The sequence below is a fragment of the Nerophis lumbriciformis genome, linkage group LG01, assembly GCF_033978685.3.
Source record: "Nerophis lumbriciformis linkage group LG01, RoL_Nlum_v2.1, whole genome shotgun sequence".
Taxonomy (NCBI): Eukaryota; Metazoa; Chordata; class Actinopteri; order Syngnathiformes; family Syngnathidae; genus Nerophis; species Nerophis lumbriciformis.
Genome location: NC_084548.2, coordinates 39,437,501 through 39,457,241, shown reverse-complemented (window position 1 = coordinate 39,457,241; position 19,741 = coordinate 39,437,501). Strand labels below are relative to the sequence as shown.

General features: G+C 41.4%; 1 protein-coding gene across 1 annotated transcript in view; it reads right to left on the bottom strand.

Moving 5' to 3' along the window:
- The window catches only part of LOC133619835 (dynein axonemal heavy chain 12-like), a 36,788-nt gene that overhangs the window by 693 nt on the left and 16,354 nt on the right, over positions 1 to 19,741 (bottom strand). Inside the window, exons 27-71 of the mRNA XM_061981109.1 lie at positions 19,532 to 19,684; positions 19,207 to 19,446; positions 18,848 to 19,093; positions 18,630 to 18,749; positions 18,414 to 18,523; positions 18,128 to 18,311; positions 17,893 to 18,033; positions 17,732 to 17,815; positions 17,436 to 17,624; positions 17,230 to 17,349; positions 16,941 to 17,129; positions 16,707 to 16,858; positions 16,462 to 16,600; positions 15,863 to 16,029; positions 15,516 to 15,771; positions 15,126 to 15,422; positions 14,760 to 14,938; positions 14,400 to 14,592; positions 14,013 to 14,174; positions 13,606 to 13,800; positions 13,313 to 13,446; positions 12,700 to 12,862; positions 12,136 to 12,216; positions 11,864 to 12,040; positions 11,657 to 11,788; positions 11,477 to 11,566; positions 7,958 to 8,098; positions 7,631 to 7,872; positions 7,412 to 7,559; positions 7,169 to 7,314; positions 6,585 to 6,799; positions 6,314 to 6,506; positions 6,046 to 6,238; positions 5,790 to 5,962; positions 2,747 to 2,887; positions 2,509 to 2,667; positions 2,133 to 2,428; positions 1,804 to 2,057; positions 1,565 to 1,705; positions 1,341 to 1,478; positions 1,030 to 1,263; positions 767 to 955; positions 540 to 643; positions 262 to 466; positions 56 to 193 (exon numbers count right to left, since the gene is read on the bottom strand). Of these exons, the coding sequence (XP_061837093.1) occupies positions 56 to 193; positions 262 to 466; positions 540 to 643; positions 767 to 955; positions 1,030 to 1,263; positions 1,341 to 1,478; positions 1,565 to 1,705; positions 1,804 to 2,057; positions 2,133 to 2,428; positions 2,509 to 2,667; positions 2,747 to 2,887; positions 5,790 to 5,962; positions 6,046 to 6,238; positions 6,314 to 6,506; positions 6,585 to 6,799; positions 7,169 to 7,314; positions 7,412 to 7,559; positions 7,631 to 7,872; positions 7,958 to 8,098; positions 11,477 to 11,566; positions 11,657 to 11,788; positions 11,864 to 12,040; positions 12,136 to 12,216; positions 12,700 to 12,862; positions 13,313 to 13,446; positions 13,606 to 13,800; positions 14,013 to 14,174; positions 14,400 to 14,592; positions 14,760 to 14,938; positions 15,126 to 15,422; positions 15,516 to 15,771; positions 15,863 to 16,029; positions 16,462 to 16,600; positions 16,707 to 16,858; positions 16,941 to 17,129; positions 17,230 to 17,349; positions 17,436 to 17,624; positions 17,732 to 17,815; positions 17,893 to 18,033; positions 18,128 to 18,311; positions 18,414 to 18,523; positions 18,630 to 18,749; positions 18,848 to 19,093; positions 19,207 to 19,446; positions 19,532 to 19,684 (7,743 nt within the window). The remainder of the gene's footprint in view (positions 1 to 55; positions 194 to 261; positions 467 to 539; positions 644 to 766; positions 956 to 1,029; positions 1,264 to 1,340; positions 1,479 to 1,564; positions 1,706 to 1,803; positions 2,058 to 2,132; positions 2,429 to 2,508; positions 2,668 to 2,746; positions 2,888 to 5,789; positions 5,963 to 6,045; positions 6,239 to 6,313; positions 6,507 to 6,584; positions 6,800 to 7,168; positions 7,315 to 7,411; positions 7,560 to 7,630; positions 7,873 to 7,957; positions 8,099 to 11,476; positions 11,567 to 11,656; positions 11,789 to 11,863; positions 12,041 to 12,135; positions 12,217 to 12,699; positions 12,863 to 13,312; positions 13,447 to 13,605; positions 13,801 to 14,012; positions 14,175 to 14,399; positions 14,593 to 14,759; positions 14,939 to 15,125; positions 15,423 to 15,515; positions 15,772 to 15,862; positions 16,030 to 16,461; positions 16,601 to 16,706; positions 16,859 to 16,940; positions 17,130 to 17,229; positions 17,350 to 17,435; positions 17,625 to 17,731; positions 17,816 to 17,892; positions 18,034 to 18,127; positions 18,312 to 18,413; positions 18,524 to 18,629; positions 18,750 to 18,847; positions 19,094 to 19,206; positions 19,447 to 19,531; positions 19,685 to 19,741) is intronic.

Below are 19,741 nucleotides of genomic sequence, written 5' to 3'. Positions count from 1 at the left end.
TATGTTGATAACTAAGTGACTACCAGTGTCAGAGATTAAAAGTATGTGTATTGACCTCAAAGTCAAAGCCCAGCTCGTCAATCGGAATGTTATATTTCCTGGCATAGTTCTGTGTAGCCCCGGTTAAGAAGGCTTGGGTGAAGAAGAAGCCTGGCAGCCAGAACACACTGGGCTTACCAGAGTTATACCAATCCTATAAACACAGAGAATTAAAGTAAAACCCTAGACAGGATATCTTAGTATAATTTAATTGTGCCTCACCTGCAAAAACTTGAGCCTTGCCAAAAAGTCGTTAACGTAGCTGCCCAGAGGCTTGAGGCTTGGGTATGAGCGTTTGGCCCATTTTTCTGGGACTTTGCCCACTATTAAACTATTTGCAATTCCCTCCAGCTCTGCATCCATCACCACTAAACCTTTGAGGGCCTTCAGCAAATTCTGAAGACTGACACGGATCGCACTACACAGCCTGGAAAGGGAAAAAGTAAAACAATCAGAATAGTTATTTGCAGTAGTTCTGTAAAAAGTGTTTATGTTCATACGTGTTGTAGCGCTCCATTTCTTGGACAAGCACAGTGTTCATGCTCTCCTTGTAAAGGACCGGGTACTTCAAGAGAGCTGCTTCAAGGTCAAAATTATTTGGAAGCTGGTGAAAATAAAAAAATGCAACAACACAGTTCATTTAAGGATAACAGAAGAAGTTTATTGTCTCTTCAGGCTGGTAAAACTCTTGCAAAGTAAGCACATGAAAATATATATTCGTTCATACCTTAGTGAGAACATCATTGGCAATGTCATACAGTGCGTTGTCACTCCCAGAGCCACCCCCTCCTTTAGAGCCCCCTCCTTGAGTGAGCAGCAGTGAATCAAACAGCAGCTTGGTCCCCTGCAGATCCTTAGAAATGTCCACATTTTCATTCATCCCAAATATTTCTGGGTGCTGGCTGATTGGAAGCTCCTGATACATACAAAAAGGTATTCAAGTTCGGTTGAAAAGTTTAATGAACATGTGTGATTGCACACTCGATAAACCTTGATAAAACGCAAGTATTCTCCATAGGTCGATTTGGGAGGTGTAACATAGTCACCACTCGGTGAGAAAGGATAAGAGGGTTTGTCCACCACATCCTTGTTGTAGAAGTCAGCCAACATTGTGTTCAGAAGGCGCCGATCCCAGTTGTCTGTCACGCGACCTCCATAGTTGCATTCTCCCGTCAGATAAGTTATGGCCTCGAAGGGCACCTCATCATATTCGTTGATAAACAACTACACAGGGGGATACATTACATGCATTTAGATGTGTGTTATGATTGCATTCTTATCACTGGGCGTCAAATGATTACCTGTAGCTGTCTGATACTTATGTGAAGGTCAGTTTCATTGAAGCCATAAGGAATATTCCAGCCTAGTGGACCAAACGTCCTCCTCTCCTGAACAAGCGCATGGAAGAAGCACAGCCCATAAAGGAGCTTTTCCCAAATCTATAGGAGAATACAGAGTTAGCCCAAGTAAAGGGACATGGATGTAATATGTGACAAGAAACTTCGCAACAGTGCAACAAACTCACCAGTTCCTTATTAGGACAGTTGTTGAAAAATGTTTGGTCACAGACAGGATCCGACATGTACGACTGCAGTATGTTTAGTCGAAGTCCCGTCGGAGGTTCATTTGTCATTTTCACTCCATTTTGCAGTAGGGTCACTGGAAACTGGTAAAAGAGGGAACATTAAATAGAGCAGCTCTTGGCCCAGAACTAAACTCAATAACACAGTTGACCATGCTCAGAAACATCCTCTTGTTCTTCACCTTTGGCGAAGGGTAGCTAGTGAGCCAAAGTCTGAAGTCTGGGTGGCATGTCGCAGGACTAAAGTCCTCACAGATCTTTTCCAGGGTGGACATCCAGGACACTGCCAGGTGACAATTCTGCAAACACACCCATGTCCCATCCTGCATAGCTGTGGATATCATTTTGGAAGCAATGGGTCCTTGGCCCTGCCCCAAAGAAATAGACTGGAACTTGCTACCAGCCATATCCTTGTCACCTGCAAACTTCAGTAAGCCTGTGAAGGATTAGTGTCTCGTGAATTGTAGCGTCAGCATGGCATGAAGTTTCAGAAGAAACCCGCAGAACTTACTCGCCATGGGATCAGCACCAGGAGAGAGCACAAACACCAGTGGGATGGTAGAGTTGGAGTCCAGATAGCTCTTACTTAAGTCAAAGGGAGGGGGCTGAACAAAATTTTTCCCAAGTTTAGTTATGACAAATTTGTTTACAGCTGGTACAATCTTATCTGGCCTGAGACAGCGGATGATGATCATCTTCTGCAGTTCATTGAGTTTATCACACCAAGGTGCAGGCACTGGAGTGTTGCTAGGCTCTTTGCTGTCAAAAATTGGCTTGAAAAGTTCTGGACCCTCAATGAAAGCATTTCTGCGAAATGAATACATTTTAAATAGAATAAGTTGTGCAGTAGGAACAAGCAAAGAGAACACTTTGGTAAAGTTTTTTACTTAATTCCTTTTAAAGCAGGAAGCTCGTTGGCTCGGCAAATCTCATCCCAGCTCTTGTCCTGCAACCAGCTTGGATCGGGATTAGCAATGGTATTCTGCAGACCCACGCCTCCCGTCATCAAAAAGATTAAGTCAGTGTACTCAATCTCCTGTTTTTCCCTGATGGAAATGTTTTTTGTTTTATTATTAGAACAACGATCCAAAAGTAACCATTTACTATTCCACAAATGATACTCACAGAAGTAGATTGCAGCAGAGGAGAAAGGAGAAGAGGAGTTTGTCCTTCTCAAACAGTGATCGACACACATTGCAGAATAAGTTATACGTGAAGTAATCGATCAAGTACATGAGTCTCTTTTCCAGGATCTTGGACTTTTTACTGATTGGAAAAGGAGATGCTTCTTAATGCAATCCAGCCCTGTTAAGTTTTGCTTTAGCCTTAAAAATAAACATTCAACATTTTATAAAAACTTTAAGTGACATAAAAAGTATAGGGTGTCTTCCTGTTATTTCAATTATGCAGTAAAAGTCCAAGGCATCGGAGTAACGTACACCCCTAAAAGTTGTGTTTCATAAAAACAAGAAGATACAGTGAAACCTCAATTCACAAACTATTGGTATACTCTAGCCTTTAAATAGACCCATTTCTAGACCAGTTGATCTGCGCTGCTGACTTGTCTCCACTCAAAATGATCCCCTGTTTGCCCCACTATGGACTGGACTGATACATTATTAACTGTATCCACTTGACATCCATTGTACCGGTCACCCGGGGGGTCCCCCACATCTGCGGTCCCTTCCAAAGTTTCTCGTTGTTCTCATTGGGTTTAGTTTTTTTCTTGCCCTGATGTGGGATCTGAGCCGAGGATGTCGTTGTGGCGTAAGCAGCCATTTGAGGCATTTGTGATTAAGAGCTATATAAGTAAACTTTGAATGATTGATTGAATATTGGTATGTCAGATTTAGCAATTTCTTGGTTTAATTCCTATCTTACTGACAGGATACAGTGTGTCACCCATAACAATATGACCTTTGAGTATGTTTAGGTAACGTTCCACAGGGTTCGGTTCTTGGACCTGAACTCTTCAGCATCTGCATGCTGCCGCAAGGTGACATTGTACGCGAATACGGGATTGCAGCCATATATCTAACTTGGCTGCACTCTTCAGCCATGAGAAAAATCCTTTGTTTAACCAAGTGCTTCCTCAGATTGGAAATATTCCCGTCACTTGCCTTGATTTTTATGTCACAAATATTGCAGAGAGCGCAATCTGCATCGGTACCACATTTGGAAAATACGAGCCACACTTTGAGCGTACAACTAAGAGTATTTCCGCTTCGAAGTCGCCTGTTTTCTAGCAAGTACTGGCCACTCGCAAGCGCTAATTCAAACAGACGTGACAGCACGCGCTGGATCTTACGTGAATCGGTGACCGGTAGCACCGGCTGGTTTCATTCGGTGCCAAAAAAGTACCGGATCAGGTGTCCATCCCTATTGACAAAGCATGATCGTAATGTAAGACATTTTTATTTTGTAAATGTAGTTAAACCAGATGTATAGCATAGCACTTTTATTTTGAAGCCGGAAAAGTGTGTGATTGGTTTGAGAAAGTGTCTTGACATGTATTGATTTTGGATTGACTGTTTGCAATAAAAAAAGTTTATTTTTGACTTCCTGCCGACCGTCTTTCATTTCTTTTGAGCTTTTATGTCATCTTACTTACTAAATCAGTCTCAGCAACAATCTAAATGTTATGTTATCACTGCACCTTAACCGTAATCTGAACACGAAAGTGAAGCACCTTCCACCTCTGAACGACGCGCGCAGCAGCCGTTTGCTGCATGGATGTCACCTCTTCCCATAACAAAAAAGAGTCCTTTTGTGTTGGGAGAATAACTTGGCATGGCTTTTAACATGATACAATATTTCCATAAGGTCGCCTTCATCAGTGGCAAGTGAACTGCAGCCAAGTTCTTCCTGCTACGGCACGGCCCAAGGGTCAAAAAGGACGCATGTGCATTAATCACCCGTTAAAAAAATGTGTGCTGTTATTGAAATTTGTAGTTAGGGCATTATTATCTCGTTAACTTTGACAGCCATATATATACATACATATATATGCTTTCAGGCAGGTTGCAGGTGCAGATTGTATTATATGCAGAGATGAGTAGAGTACCCCAAAAATTTACTCAATTAAGAGTAACGTTACTCGAGAATAATGTGACTCAAGTAAAAGTAAAAAGTAATTATGAAAATAGGTAGACAGCCCATCGAGAGTTCTTTCTTATTAGGGACGGACAGAAAACTTAAAACACACGTACGTGGGTCCAAAACACACGTACCCAGATCTGATTACACGCACTCGGATTGATATACGGACACACAAATTAATACACACACACTTGAATTGGATTACACGTTCACAGATTGAGATATGTTTGCAAATAGTTTTGCTACGATAACATTTCCATACTTCAGGATACTCGACAACCACTGAGCTAGAATTTTAGCTACGTGGTAAGCCGCCGGCTTGCGGCGCTTTAATTTTGGGGATTTTATCAGCAAAGGGGGCTTTAATTTCTCTTTGGAGATGAATAAAGTATCTGTCTATCTATCTAACTTTCTTCAGGAGCAAGTCTTTAATTGTGATGAGACGTAAAAAACTGCCACAGCGGGCCTTTATTACAGTGAAAGAGAAGGTACTATCTGGACACAAGCCAAAGAAGGATTGCCTTACACTGCTAGTTTGTGCTCATGCTCGCGGAGACCACGTGAATCCACTACTCATTTATAACTCCGAAACTCCCAGAGTGTTTAACATCGCCACACAAATTCCCAGACACAAGGTAAAATGATTTTCCGTTTTTGGTTTTGGAGCGCACCAACAAGACTTTTGTGGTTTGCGTGCGTGTTCCGTGTTGACAGTTGAGCTTGCTGTAATACTTTTCTGTTGTTTGGAGAAAGATCAGACTGTTGAGCTTTTACCACAAATTTATGTTGGTTAATATATATATATACATTATATTGTCGTTAAAGTGTGAAGAACCATTATTCATGTTTACATTGATTTTTATGGGGAACTCTGCTTCACTCTACAAATGTTTAGGTTGGCAAACCATGTTGAAGAACCAATTGAGTTTGTAGATCGAGGCTCCACTGAATATAGCAGTATATGATAGTGTAGAATTTACAATTTAAAACTGTCATATCAAGTTTTCTATGTGTTCTCCAGGCACGCCATTTTGTGATTTACAAAGTAAACTTCATGCACTTCACTCACCTGTCTTGGATAGAGTGTGTATACAGGTTGACAAACCAGGTGAGAGAGTACTGATACATTGGGTCTATGTTGGTCAGGTCAGCAATGGTGAAGAACAAGACGGTGGAGTGCTTGGCAATGGATCTGTAAAACTCTCTTGACTCTGCTATCTTAATCTCAGTCTCTTCTGCAATCTGGGAAATTAAATTCAATGTCAGAATGTGGTAGAAAAAACCCAAATCCTGTTTATTGAGCACATGCTTTAGTTAGCACATGCCTTTTGTTTCTTGGAAATCTCATTGGACATGATCTTTGCAGAGTCTAGAATCTGAATAGCAGTCTCATCTTCCAAAATATTTCCCTCTGATGACGAAAGTGTCTCAAGGATCTTGTCCTCAATTTCCTTTAATTGCCTGTTATTTGCAGCTGACTGCAGAATTAGTGCATTCCTCTCCTCTTCCAGCTCGGGTCTGCAGAGCAGATGAAGCAGAAGAAAAGCTTGACTACAGAAAACAAACAAGTCAATAGAGAAAAAGCTACAGTACCTTTCCTTTGCAACCACAATCCCCAGCAGTTGGTCCTCTAAACCTTCTGGGGTGATCATAAAATTGAGCAAAGAAACCTTGGTGGCCAGTTCAGGTAGATAATGAGGATTCCTCAGTTTAGTGGTGATGTAAAATCGGAAATCTTGGGAGTACTCAATCACACTTTCCCCCAGTTTTATGCATTCCACACCACCTAGTTGAAAAAAAGAATGATTATAATGTTTATATCCTGAGTTTGGAATATTTGGCAGATGTGTTCCATTCTAGATACCTTGCTTGAAAGTTTGTTTGAGGAGTAGAGGTTCCAGTGATGGGTCCAACTCTTCTGGTACATTTTCTAGCAGCAAGGGGCTTCCAAATTGAATACAGTTTTCTAAAGTTCTCATGTAGTCATCATCCGTCAATTTGATAACATTCAACTTGTTTTCTTTTTCTGACTTTTTAACCCATTTGTTGGCCTGACCCTGAGGGTCAATCATCAGGGGCCTGAAAGTGCAGGAATAAATTAGGACAATCTTGGGATAAATGATTGTATTCTTTTTTGCGACTGGCTTTGGCTAGAGACGCTGACTATATCTATTATTGCTTTGATGTTTCTTCATATATATAAGTTATTATTCTTATTAATATTTCATCCGAAATAATAATGCTTTTGTCATATTAAGAGTTTTCAGAAACAGGATTCCCCAACCACTGGAACCCAAACTAGGCTGTGGAAAACCTTCAAAGGCAATGATAACAAATTTGAAAAAAATAAATAACACTAACTATCTTTAGACTTTGAGGGGAAAAAAAACCCTCACAAGAAAACTTTGTATAGAAACACTGTGTTGCTTTTCATGTAAAGGGTCTCACCATCGGCGAGAATTACTGGTAATGACACCATTGTCGATGGAGAAAGAGTCAGTGGGAAGGCCAGCAATGTTCCACGCCCTAATCTTAATGGGATCTCCCAGGGTTTTACTCAGAGAGAAATCATCTGATGACGGTATCTTCCTAGACTAAACATGCCAGGGAAAATGAAAAGAAAGGTAAGTAGAATCCACAAAAAAAATGAAATAAATGATACTGATTGTCCATATTGATAAAGGATTTTACTTGACACAGCTTGATCCAGTTACTGATGCAGTCCTGTCTGAAACTGGCAGTAAAAGCGCCCAGGTAGGCCATAACACCAGCAGAAATAAGGACGTCTCCAGTCAGGTTGTCATATGTGTTTTGCAGATCATCAGCAGCTTTCGACCATCTGAGAATCATATTTTAATTCATTGGCAAATTGCTCTCTTTGTGATTCTTGTAAAAGAAAAACATATTCACCTTATTTTTTCTCCACCTAGACCACCAATGAGTTTTTCAGCTCGCTCCAACTTCCTTTGACACAAATCTCTCTGGGCTTCCAGTTTGGCTTTTTCCTTTGTTTTTTCTTCAGACGTTCTCTTAAGGTCATCCAAACGGTTCTCAACCTCCTTCAGTTTGGCTCTCTTCTCTGATAGTGTTGCCATGGCAGAAGCCAGGGTCTCCTGGGCCTTGGCTTGTTTGGCCTTTTTGGGAGCCACAATCTAAAAACACACAGGTGAGAATATTTAGAGATACACATTTCTTTCAACACAGCATTATCAAAATGATAAAGTATCAATACCACACCTTCACCACCCTGTCATATGACTCCATTGCTTTGATCCACTTGCATAGGCCCTCTGCTGCCGAGGAGGCTTTTGCCACTTGAGCAGGATTAAAGTCAGGATTGGTTATGTAGGTAGAACGGATTTTTTGGATAGAATCTTCCTGTAAAAAAGAAAGAAGGGTTATCTAGTTCAAGAATCCCAGATGTCCTTTATTTAGCGAAATTCCTCTATTCTTCTAGCCCAGTGATTTTCGAACTGTAATGGTATACAGGCTCCATCTAGTGGTACTCCAAAGAATCACTGATTAAATATAGGGATGTTCCGATGCCAATACAGCACTTTTTGTAGGTATAGATTTCGGAGAGTATCTGTAACTAAATCTCTGATACCATACTAATATGTATTGTGTAAGAAACATTGGGTGCATGACCTAAATAGATCACACACAAGCCAATAAGTCTGTTAGCATGCTATTGTTGCTAAATGGAAATTAGTTCTTCTTCACCTCTTTTTTCCCGGAAATGGAAGACCAAAGCACTAATGGAGGACTGCGCTACCAAAGCAAACATCTTGACGGTGGTGTGGCAATTTTACAAACTCCAGCAGCCAACTAGTTGCACGGCAACTTGCAAACTTTGCAATATCTCTGTTTCTATACAAGCAACTTAATGAAGCTCTTGAAAGCCCGCCATGTAGATGCACACAATAAAAGTTATTGCGGCTAAAGCTAACAAGGCGAGGCAAAAACAACAAACCCTGACAGATTAATTCCAGCGGAAAGACAAGTTTTCATGAGAATCCAAACTTGGAGTCGGCATTTGCGGCAAACTAATGGAATTCATAGTATTGGCTGATCAATCGCTCTCAGTGGTAAATAATGTGGAATTTCTACGCTTGCCTGGTCATAAATACATGACCGAAACGGCCTTTCCCAGCCTGTTCAAGACTGTTAGCGTACTCATCTCAAAATTACAAGCCGCAGACTGTCATCTCCTTAACAAGATATTTGGAGCAGTGGTGTCACGTCTTTATCAGTGATTATCTTAACACAGGGGTCGGCAATGATGTTGTGTCGTTCGCGAACGATTCGTTCGAAGGAACAAATCTTTTGAGTGAACGTACTGAAACCGAATCACTTCATGAACTGATTCGTTCCTTTCTCAGTTCAGTTGAGCTCCGCCGCGACCATGCCAATATGAGTGGAACTGGCGCATTCTGTGAATCACTGAACCCTCGACGTCGGCGAACGACGCAGCCAGCTACTCATCATGGGGGCGGGGGGAGGGACCGAGCGAACAATTCGTTCATCGCGGATTAACGACCTGAATCACTCAGTGAACGACAGAATCAGGACTCGCGAACATAGGTTCGCGAGTCCTGATTCTGTCACTGATTCTGACACAGAGAACTGACTGTGTCGCAGAGGAGGACGTCACATTGAGGCTCTCGTTCAGTCACTGTGCGCGTCGTTCATTGGGTGCTGAGGGCTTGTGTCGTTCGCGAACTGACACACACCGAGATCTGCCGCTGGGGAAGCTGTTACTGACTGACTCATGATTCGCCGACCTGCACACAGAACTGCTGCTGCAGAAGTGATTCAGGTTCACGTACTGAACTGTGCTGACTGTGGCGCTGTGTCAGTCACTCACTGCCTGGTGTACTGCATGCACAGAGCTGTGTAGGGACTCGCGTTCACCCTATTTGCTGCTTCTCCTGCGAATGTCTGCACTGTACTGTACTACGCACGCCCCCCCCCCCCCCCCCCCCCTCCTATATTTTTTTTGGGGGGGGGGGGGGGGGGGGGGGAATCGGTGAACGAATTTAAGGTACTGATTCTAGTGATTCAGTACAGTCAAAAGAACTGCCGATCCCATCACTAGTCGGCAACCCGCGGCTCCGGAGCCGCATGCGGTTCTTTGATCACTCTGATGCGGCTCAGCTGCATGTTTGCCGGGCCCCCCGATTTACCTGGGAGACTTCCCGATTTACCTGGGAGACTTCCGGATTTCAGTGCCTCTCGTAGAAAACTACTGGGATTAATATCCTCCGATTTTCACCCTTACAATTTTAACAAGGGCGTGCAATGATGGTACAGCATTTAGCACCCTCTACAACTTGAATAAACAGCATACAAGCCCAGCTTCAGGTTATATGCATTTTCTACTTGCACACGTAAGTGACAGCAAGGCATACTTGGTCAACAGCCACACAGGTTATACTGACGGTGCCCATATAAAACAACTTTAACACTCTTACTAATAATGCGCCACACTTTGAACCAAAAACAAACAAGAATGACAAACACATTTCGGGAGAACATCTTCACCTTAACACAACATAAACACAACAGAACAAATACCCAGAATCCCATGCAGCCCGGACTCTTCCGGGCTACATTATACACCCCTGCTACCACCAAACCCCGCCCCCACCCCAACCCTGCTCCCTCACACATCATACCAAACCCCACCCCCCACCCCACCCCGCCACCCCCCCTCTGTGCGTCGGTTGAGGTGGGCGGGGTTTGGTAGCGGGGGTGTATAATGTAGCCCGGAAAAGTTAGGACTGCATGGGATTCTGGGTATTTGTTCTGTTGTGTTTATGTTGTGTTACTGTGCAGATGTTCTCCCGAAATGTGTTTGTCATTCTTGTTTGGTGTGGGTTCACAGTGTGGCGCATTATTAGTAAGAGTGTTAAAGTTTTGTATACCGCCACCGTCAGTGTAACCTGTGTAGTTGTTGACCAAGTATGCCTTGCTGTTACTTATGTGAGCAAGCAGAAGCCCCGTACAACGTGTGGTTGGGCTGACAAACTGGTTGTAATGGGCGCCAAATTCTGTACTATCACGGCACGCTCGAGAGAACAGTTGCCATGAAATTCGTAGTCTGCCGGAAAAATTCGGGAGGGTCGGGAGGGATGACAAGCATGACGCTGTCAAGCGCCATTCATATAAAACCCGCGGGCCGCACTGACATTCAATTTTCATAATAAGGTGTGGTCTGCGTGTCTGAGACCCTTGGTTTAAACATAGCACAAAGCAAAAAAACCAACTTTGTATGCAGTGTTATTTCATTTTAAATTTCAAAAGATTTTTGTGGCTCCCATTGTTTTCTTTAATTTGTGACACTGGTCAAAATGACTCTTTGACTGGTAAAGGTTGCCGACCCCTGTCTTAACAGCACATTGTGTTGATAAGAGATCTCTAGCATCTATTAGAAACCACTGGTAAGTTTTCTTGCATTTTTACATACAAACGTTTGTAATTTCTATGCAGGAAATGCCTTACAAGGCATCTTAAAAGTGGCGAAATATCTTCAAATTCAGGGGGCATCCAAAAGGGCTCCCTTGACCTCCAGCTCATATTTTTCAATTCCTCTATATTTTTTTTTTACCTTGCTGGGATCCCTGTATAGATGTAATTGTAACACTTTGTATCTGTCACACCTCCGTGAAAGCTGACTGGCACAGTTGTAGGACGTTTTACATATGTTAAAGTTTTAACTTAATGCATTGAGAATGGTAATTTCCAAACACTCACAGCAATATTGTCTTTGTCGTATTCTCTAAGATCGCGTAAAAAGTTCATATCACCCAATAGCTTCTTGCTCAGACCCCAGTAGTCGAGAATCTTGGGAATAAAGAAAACAATTATCATTTTATTATTTGATGTTAAATTTATTGTAACGATCGTTTTAACATATTTTTTAGCAAAACTAACCTTTTTCCCAGACCCAGCAGGATCCGTAATCTTATCAGGTGTTTTTCCCATCATGACGCACACGGCTGACATCACTAGTTTCACTCCTGAGGGAGGGTTTTTCATGGACTTCACAACTGTGACGTCAGCAGGCTGCAATGAAAAAGATAGCTCACTCAAATGGCTGTAATGCAAAGACATGCCAAGCTTTATTTTGAGGGTTCTCACCTTTAAGGTGTTCAAGGCCGCGGTTGCCTCCTCCAGGGCAGGGATGGCCTCAGCTAATTCACTGTCACACTCATCCTTTAGAGCTTGAGCCTCAGCAGCTTGGATAGCTGTGGCCTCCTCTTCCACACGCACAAGTTTACTTGTAAATTCCACCTCCGTGGACTCTACTGCAATCACCTGTTGGTCAATACACTGGGCTTAATATATTTGTGCTGAGTTTTCAGGTTGTACTGCAGGTTGTTGTAAGTCAATGATTGCTGTGTTTACTGTACCTTCATCATTCTCTCATTTTCTATTTGGGCCTCTTTTAGTTTGGGCTGCAATTCTATTAGCTCCACTTTCATCTCACCAACCTACAGAGGTGGAATGTGAAAATGTGTTCAACCAACTGAAAGTATCAGATTAGTCCATCCATTTTCTACCGCTTGTCTCTTTTGGGGTCACGGGGGTGCTGGAGCCTATCTCAGCTGCATTCGGGCGGAAGGCGGGGTACACCCTGGACAAGTCGTCACTTCATCGCAGGGCCAACACAGATAGACAGACAACATTCACACTCACATTCACACACTAGGGACAATTTTTAGTGTTGCCAATCAACCTATCCCCAGATGCATGTCTTTGGAGGTGGGAGGAAGCCGGAGTACCCGGAGGGAACCCACGCAGTCACGGGGAGAACATGCAAACTCCACACAGAAAGATCCTGAGCCCGGGATTGAACTCAGGACTACTCAGGACCTTTGTATTGTGAGGCACATGCACTAACCTCTGTCCCACCATGCTGCCCAGTATGAGATTATTCAATTTGAACAATTAACCAAGTCAAAGTGCTGTTTTACCTGAGATTCTGCAAATGCTAGTTTTGCCAGACCATTGGTGTATCTCTTTTTTGCCTTCATGACTGCGTCTCTTTTCTTAGTAAGGAGCTGGCTGAAAGCTGCCATCAACTCCAGATAGGATGTGGGAGTAACATAATTATGGCGACCAAGCTCAGTAAGGAATCTGGGAAAAAACAAGAGTGTGTTTGTACTATTACATTGAACGTTAGATACATATGAACCTCCTAAAACGAAATTATTTTTAAGAAATATTAACTTAAACAAAACTTTTCAAAATAACACAAGCTGTAATTGTTTTGTGACTGTCAAACAACGCACCAGTGAGGAAAAAATATGCCAAAAATAGTTTCGTTCAGGTATTAAAACTACGAGTTGGTCAACAAAAAACGAATTGCAGTATGCAAAACTTTAAATTTACAAAAAATACATTAAAGGTAACCCATGAAATTTAAGGTGTAAGTCATTTATACTTTTTTCTGTATCGTTTGTCCTCACCAGGACCATGGGTGAGCTGTAACCAATCCCAGTTTATATACTATAATATATCACATTAATTAACTTCAATTTACATTATTTTCCAAAAATTTAAATATTTTAAAATTGTATCACTTACCTGTGTGAAAGTTGACTGGCAGAGGTGTGGAAAGTTTTGCAGATTGGTACCACTTCCTTCTGCTCATCTTCTTTCATCTCCAGCGGCTTCAGGAAAGAGATGGCTACCCGCTCTAGAGCCTCCTCTGGCCAAGGCTGTCAGGATGCAGAGATAAAAAATGTACAACAGAGGCATACAACTCCTTACTGCTGGCAAGGAAACAAGTCTCTTGGCTTACTAAAATTGACCGTTTTTACATTTCATGAATATTTAATATCAAGCACAGAGTAGAATTGTTCCTTGATGTCCAGTACCTGGAACCAATTAATGGTGCAACAGTTAACAAGAGACGGAAATTGTCGCAGGCGATTACGTAAGGCTTCACCAATCGGACTGAAAGCCACAATAATGTGAAGGTTCTCCTTGCAGCGTGCCACAAAGAAGGAGAACAGAGTCAAAGGGCTCAACTCTACACTCCTATTCTTCCCTTGGGCAATGGGGCGTACTGTCTGGAAAAAGGAAGAGAAAAGTGAGATTGACTGTCAAAATAATTAGTTCAATAATATAATATAACACTTGTGGATGCACTCTGACTTCATGTATGTGATAGGATATGAGGATGAAGGCATATAAATATATTCTAAATGGGCATGATGGATTTTCCAAAAACAAAGCTGTACACAAAATACATGTTCAAAATATATTCATTTTAGTGTTTTACCTCAATGATATCCTGTTTCTCATCCATGGCAAACAAATTGGGAACTTCTCCTGTGTTTAGGACACTGTTTATATCTTCTAGAAAAGCTTCACTTTTGATCTGAGCATCAGTGAGCAAAAAAACTATTCTTTGACCTTTCACCCCAGCATTCTTCAGCAGTTGCTGCATGATCAGGAAAAAATAGGGAGGTTTTTGTAAAAATGTATTAGAACACACTCACACACCTAACAGCAAAAGACATTAATACTTGTAATGTGTACACGTTCTAAGATAGGGGTGTCTATGGCGTCAGAACAAATGTATTGCGTGTAAAAACACACTGTGCGTGCGCGCAAACTCTTTTGGCACTGTTCTGACACCATAGGTGTCTTAAATCATAAAGCTGACCTTGAGGTCATCTCTCCACTCAACCATGCCATAGTTCTTTGAGATCTCAGGCTGGAAGAGAGTCATCTGGGAGATGAATGTGGCCAATCGAGTGATGGACTGGCGTCCACTGCCACCCACTCCTACTAGTAGGGCATTCCCTCCTGGCTGCTTCAACACACGGCTTATACGGGACAGGTGCTCCAAGACATAGCTACATCAAACACAATTTATTTCATTTTTAGCTGATTGCTGCACAATTGCTAGTTGTATATTTATTCTAAAATGATTTTCTTTCTTGGAAAGACCAACAGTTTGAATATACTACAATGTACGTATATCATTTTGATCATTTGAATTTTCATTCCACAATTAATTTACCGGAAAATGACGAGATTCATGCGGCTCTTGTTCATCTGGTTGTATTCAACGAGACATGCCTCCACCACCTCAGCAAAACTCTCTATGGAGGTGACCTCAGCATACAGGCGCTCATCAGGCTCCATGTCAGGGTTCATATAGTCTCCAAACATTAAATTCTGCAGGTCTTGTTCCACCAACTACCATACAACATGATGAAAAATGTCAATTTCATTTCAGCTAAAGAATAAAAAAAACAATAAATCTTATAAATAATTATAAAAAGCAACACTATTATGCATCTACGAGAATTCAGAGAGGACTGAGTAACTCAAACTTTCTGAAAAGAAAGAAGAAAAAAGATTTTAATTCAAGAAGTCAACATACTTTAGTGCCTTGTTTCAGGTGGTCAAACACTTGGTTAAATGCTTCCTTGAAGTGATCCTTAAGGATGGTGTTCATGAGCAGATAGAACCAAGCACGGTCCTTGTCATCCACCAAACGGTCGTAGAAAACACGGAAAACTTCATGGACAAACAAGCGAATCATTGTGCGTTTGTTCTCCAGAGATTTGCTTTTCAACAGCAGGCAGCCTTGGATAACACGTGAGAAGTCCCGCAGGTTAAACGTGTAGTGAGACTTTGCTGGCGTCGGAAGCAAGTTCTCCATGGCTTCCTTGTAAACCTTTGTGAGGACATTTGGAAAAGTCATGTTTTAGTTAGACACTATTGTATTGACATGGAAATATGAGAGTATTTGCAAATCTGGAGCACTCACTTCCATAGTGGCTGTCACTATTTGGCTGCCAACAGTGAAATATTCAGCAGGAAATTTGTTGTTTTTGAAATAGAACGCCACCATGGTGGAGAAGATGCGGACCATAGTCTCATCACTAAAAGAATTGATGCTGAAAATGTTGAAGTGGCGCAGGAAACGAGATGTCACAGCATTTCTTCCACCACCAGGAGGACCCATGGCTGACATAATTTGGATGTCAACTAATTTGATGCTGGAAGTATCTTTTAAGTCATACCTGCCAGAAGACAATGGATTATTAAGGTATTCAAGCCTCTTCTTTTTAATGTAATGCTTATATCTGATTGCTAATAGTGGATTGCGCATACCACTTTTTGTGACCTAAAAACTGTCGAAGAAGCTCCACAGGAGGCTGAGCTCCAAACTGTTCCAGTGCAGGCATATTTACATCATCTATAAATATGATACATTTCTTTCCCATGGGGGGGCCAAACACACCTTTCCGCCTTTTATCTAATTTAGCCATAATGATGTTCTGAAAAATGCCAAGAGTGTACAATTACATAAACTCACAATGAAAAAAACACATAATTTTTCAAACTTTGATGTGAAAATCCCAAAAATCCCCAAAAATGTATTGTCTTATTAAGTGATGCTTACCAAAAGTGTGTTATGATCACACTTTGTTGCAATTGACCCAGAGAAGTAAAGACCCTCTTTCAAACTACGTTTTTTTCATTACATTTTTTTAATTTCATTTGTCTAATCGTTTCATGTAGCATGCAGCCAACATATGCAACTATGAATTGTTATATGTATCCCAACATTATGTATTTTACTTGATTTAATGGTGGATTTGGAGAACAACCATTGAATAAACCCATTGTAAAAAGCCACTTGTGGCTGTAAGTGCTTGGAAGGAGTATGGCAGCAAAGACACTCTTATTAATCAGTGGTTCCAGCTGACCTGTGTTTGGTTAGCAGTAGTGCGGGCAGAAAAATTGATTATGAGGGGTATAAAGACATCTCTGTCCAAACTGGTCATCAACATCTCCTTCACATACACTGACTTTCCAGTGCCAGTCGGACCAGCCAACAGCAAAGGCCTGTGCAGACAAAGAAATTCAATCCATTAACCATTTCATACTCCTGGCATCCAAGACATCCATACAAGGTTCTAATTTATGTCCCTCTGACCATTAAGATACTAACGCTCCATGGTTGATGCACATTTCCGTTAAGAAGGTGTAGCGAACTGAGTCTATGGTTGGAACAATGATGTCCTGCACTTTGGTGTTTATGTCTCCGAGGCTGACATTTTTGATGGCATCATTCCAGTGAACCCATTTGCCTTTTCCTTTAAACTGAACAAGACATTGGATTACAGTAGGACTGAGATATTTGTACACATGACAACAACTTCTGACTGATGCAATCTGGTAGTACCTCGTAGAAATAATCATACACTAGCCCTTTCTCATCTACTGGGCATTCCCATTTCCCCACAACTTCAGGAATTGGGTGACCCTCTATCCTTCCACACACAACATCTCTGAGGAACTCGCTAAACTTGTCCCGGCTGTTTGAATCACAGCTGCCACCCACAGTCCACATCAAGGAAAATAAAAAGGCTGCCTGCAATCAGAAGAAAGACAAATTGAATTGATGTAAAACAAATATGTTGCTCAGGAAAGTTACAAGTAACATGTATTCAAAATAATTATCTTAATTGTACCATGATCCAGGTGCGAATAATTTTATCGCCCGTCTCTGTCTCAAGTGGTTCAAATAGCAGCATCTCAAACAGTCTACATAAAGATACCGCTGTGTTCCAATTAGTTGTTGGGCAAACTTCCTGTTAACAAAACAATTGATAAAAATTAACTCTACTGGTCTTTGGGTTGTTGTGTTTGAAAGAGTTGAGGGTTTTGTTTTGCTTACTCTGCAGTTTTTACGCAGCATCCTGAAAGAAGGTGGCATCAACCAGTAAAATAGTTCGCGTAGCAGGTTTTTATTTTTTGGACTTTGCAGAACCTCAGGAAGTGTGTTCATCCAAGAGGTAACAAAAGGCTCCCAGCCTAACTGAGATGGTTCCATGTAGATCATACCACATCGACTAACTGTGGCAGGCTGCAATATCAAAAGAAAATACGTTCTTCAGTTTTGGTGTTAATGCTAAAACTGCCAAATACCAATAAATAATACACATAATACATTCTATTTTACTCCAAACATACAGAGGCCTGTGACAGGTCCATCGCTTCAAAAATCAGACTCATCTGATTGGACATCTGGATAATTTCCCCGCTCATCAGACATAGCTGGGGTGTGACGATAAACATAGATTATAACAATAAATATCACAAAACATAAGCAAATATAATTAATGTGCATGCACCTTTTTGTTGTCATCCAACACAGTGTTCATACTCTCAATCCACAGTGTATCAATGGGACCATCAAACACTACCCATTTACGCTCTGGCGTTTCAGATGATGCATACTCACGAAATGTGTTGGCCACAATCCCATCTGTCCACTAACAATGAAGAGAAAAATATAAGTCACTGACAAGTAGAGAAAAGGAACTCTGACATAATTTGAATACACAAAGATAGTAGGTGGAGTTCCACCTCATGAGAAACAAGATCAAACTGTCCAAACAGCTGTCCCATGGTGATGGACTTTGGGTTTAAAGTCCTGAAGATGACCTTTTCTTCCTCTCCATATCCTCTTTCATTCATCAGAATCAGCGTGTCAGCTAGAACATGAAGCACTTTGGTCTTTCCTGAAAAGGGCTCTCCCACCAGCATAAACCTGAACCACAAAATATGTACCTTGATATAGGGTTGTGTTTAGCAAGTTTCGGCAAAAACTTTCTCTGACAAAATGTTAAACATTAAAACCAAACTAACATACCCATGCCGGACTATCATCATCTCATATGTTTGGATCATCTTTTCTACGAACATTTGTGTTGACTGTAGATTGTGTTTTCCACAGCACTCTGTAGCAGCTTCCAAAAATAACTGACAGACCACAATGTAGTATACAATACATACAGTGCATATTAATTTAGAATCTGCTTTCAAGTAGAGATTTACAAACAATAAAACACATAGAATTATATGTTACTTGATAGTCAGCCTTTGGAAGGAAGATGCCAGGAAACAAATCGCTGGTGATTCCATTGAATAGTGGAATGTCATGAGAAAGAAACTTGGGCTCGTTTACATCCTTTATAGACCTCAGTAACTAGATGTTAGGAACAGTAGAATAAAACATCAATTAACAGACCAAAGTAGTTAGGACTTTAACCTGAAGATGCATAATGTAAGCTTCAGCGCACATACCAGTATGTCCTCGTTTTCTTCTGGATACTTGAGTTTAAGGTTTCCTGCAGCCACGAGTACAGCTTTGACAGCCCTCATACCGTAATCATAATGGAACTGTGAGGAGAGCTGCTCTGAACAGAGCCTGTAAGTCATTGCAATCTTGACTGACAGAGGCTTGGCATTGAGGAATCCATATGAATAGAGAGAGATCTCTGCTATCAATGCATAGTTGGGGACCATCATGGTCACTGTTCGAAACAACACCTAAGTAACACAAAACAGTAAAGAAATCTAAGTTAAAATAACTGCAATCCTTATATACCAAATCAATATAAAATGTATCTTAAAACTTGCTCATTGTGTAATTGTGTAAAAACCTTGAGATTGTCAGGGAGTTCAGAACGTCCTGCATAGCCTGGGTTCATTGTGATGGACACAAAACAGTTGGGATTAAGTTTAAGCATGGTTCCTTCAAAGTCAAAGTATTCCAATTTAATCTTGACGGCCCGCTGGATGCAGAGAACTTGCTGGGCCACGACCGACAGGACCTCAAGCTCAATACGGTTAAACTCGTCAAAGCACGCCCAAGCTCCAGATGAAGCCAAACCTTTAAAAAACTGGGAAATAGGACCAAAACACATATAGGTTTGTTAAATACAGAAATTAAAATTGGACACAAAGTATTTTTCCATATGATGTTACTTTGCCCATAGCAAGATAATCCAGTCCATCTGAACAGTTGAAAACCACACATTGCACAGCTAAGGCTTTGGCTAGATCCTTGGTGGTTTCAGTCTTTCCAGTTCCAGCTGGACCCTCGGGTGCACCACCCAAATTTAGGTAAAAAGCCCCAATCTTTAAAGACATGAATGGGAACATGTATTGGCATATAAGAGCAACACGCAGTCATCT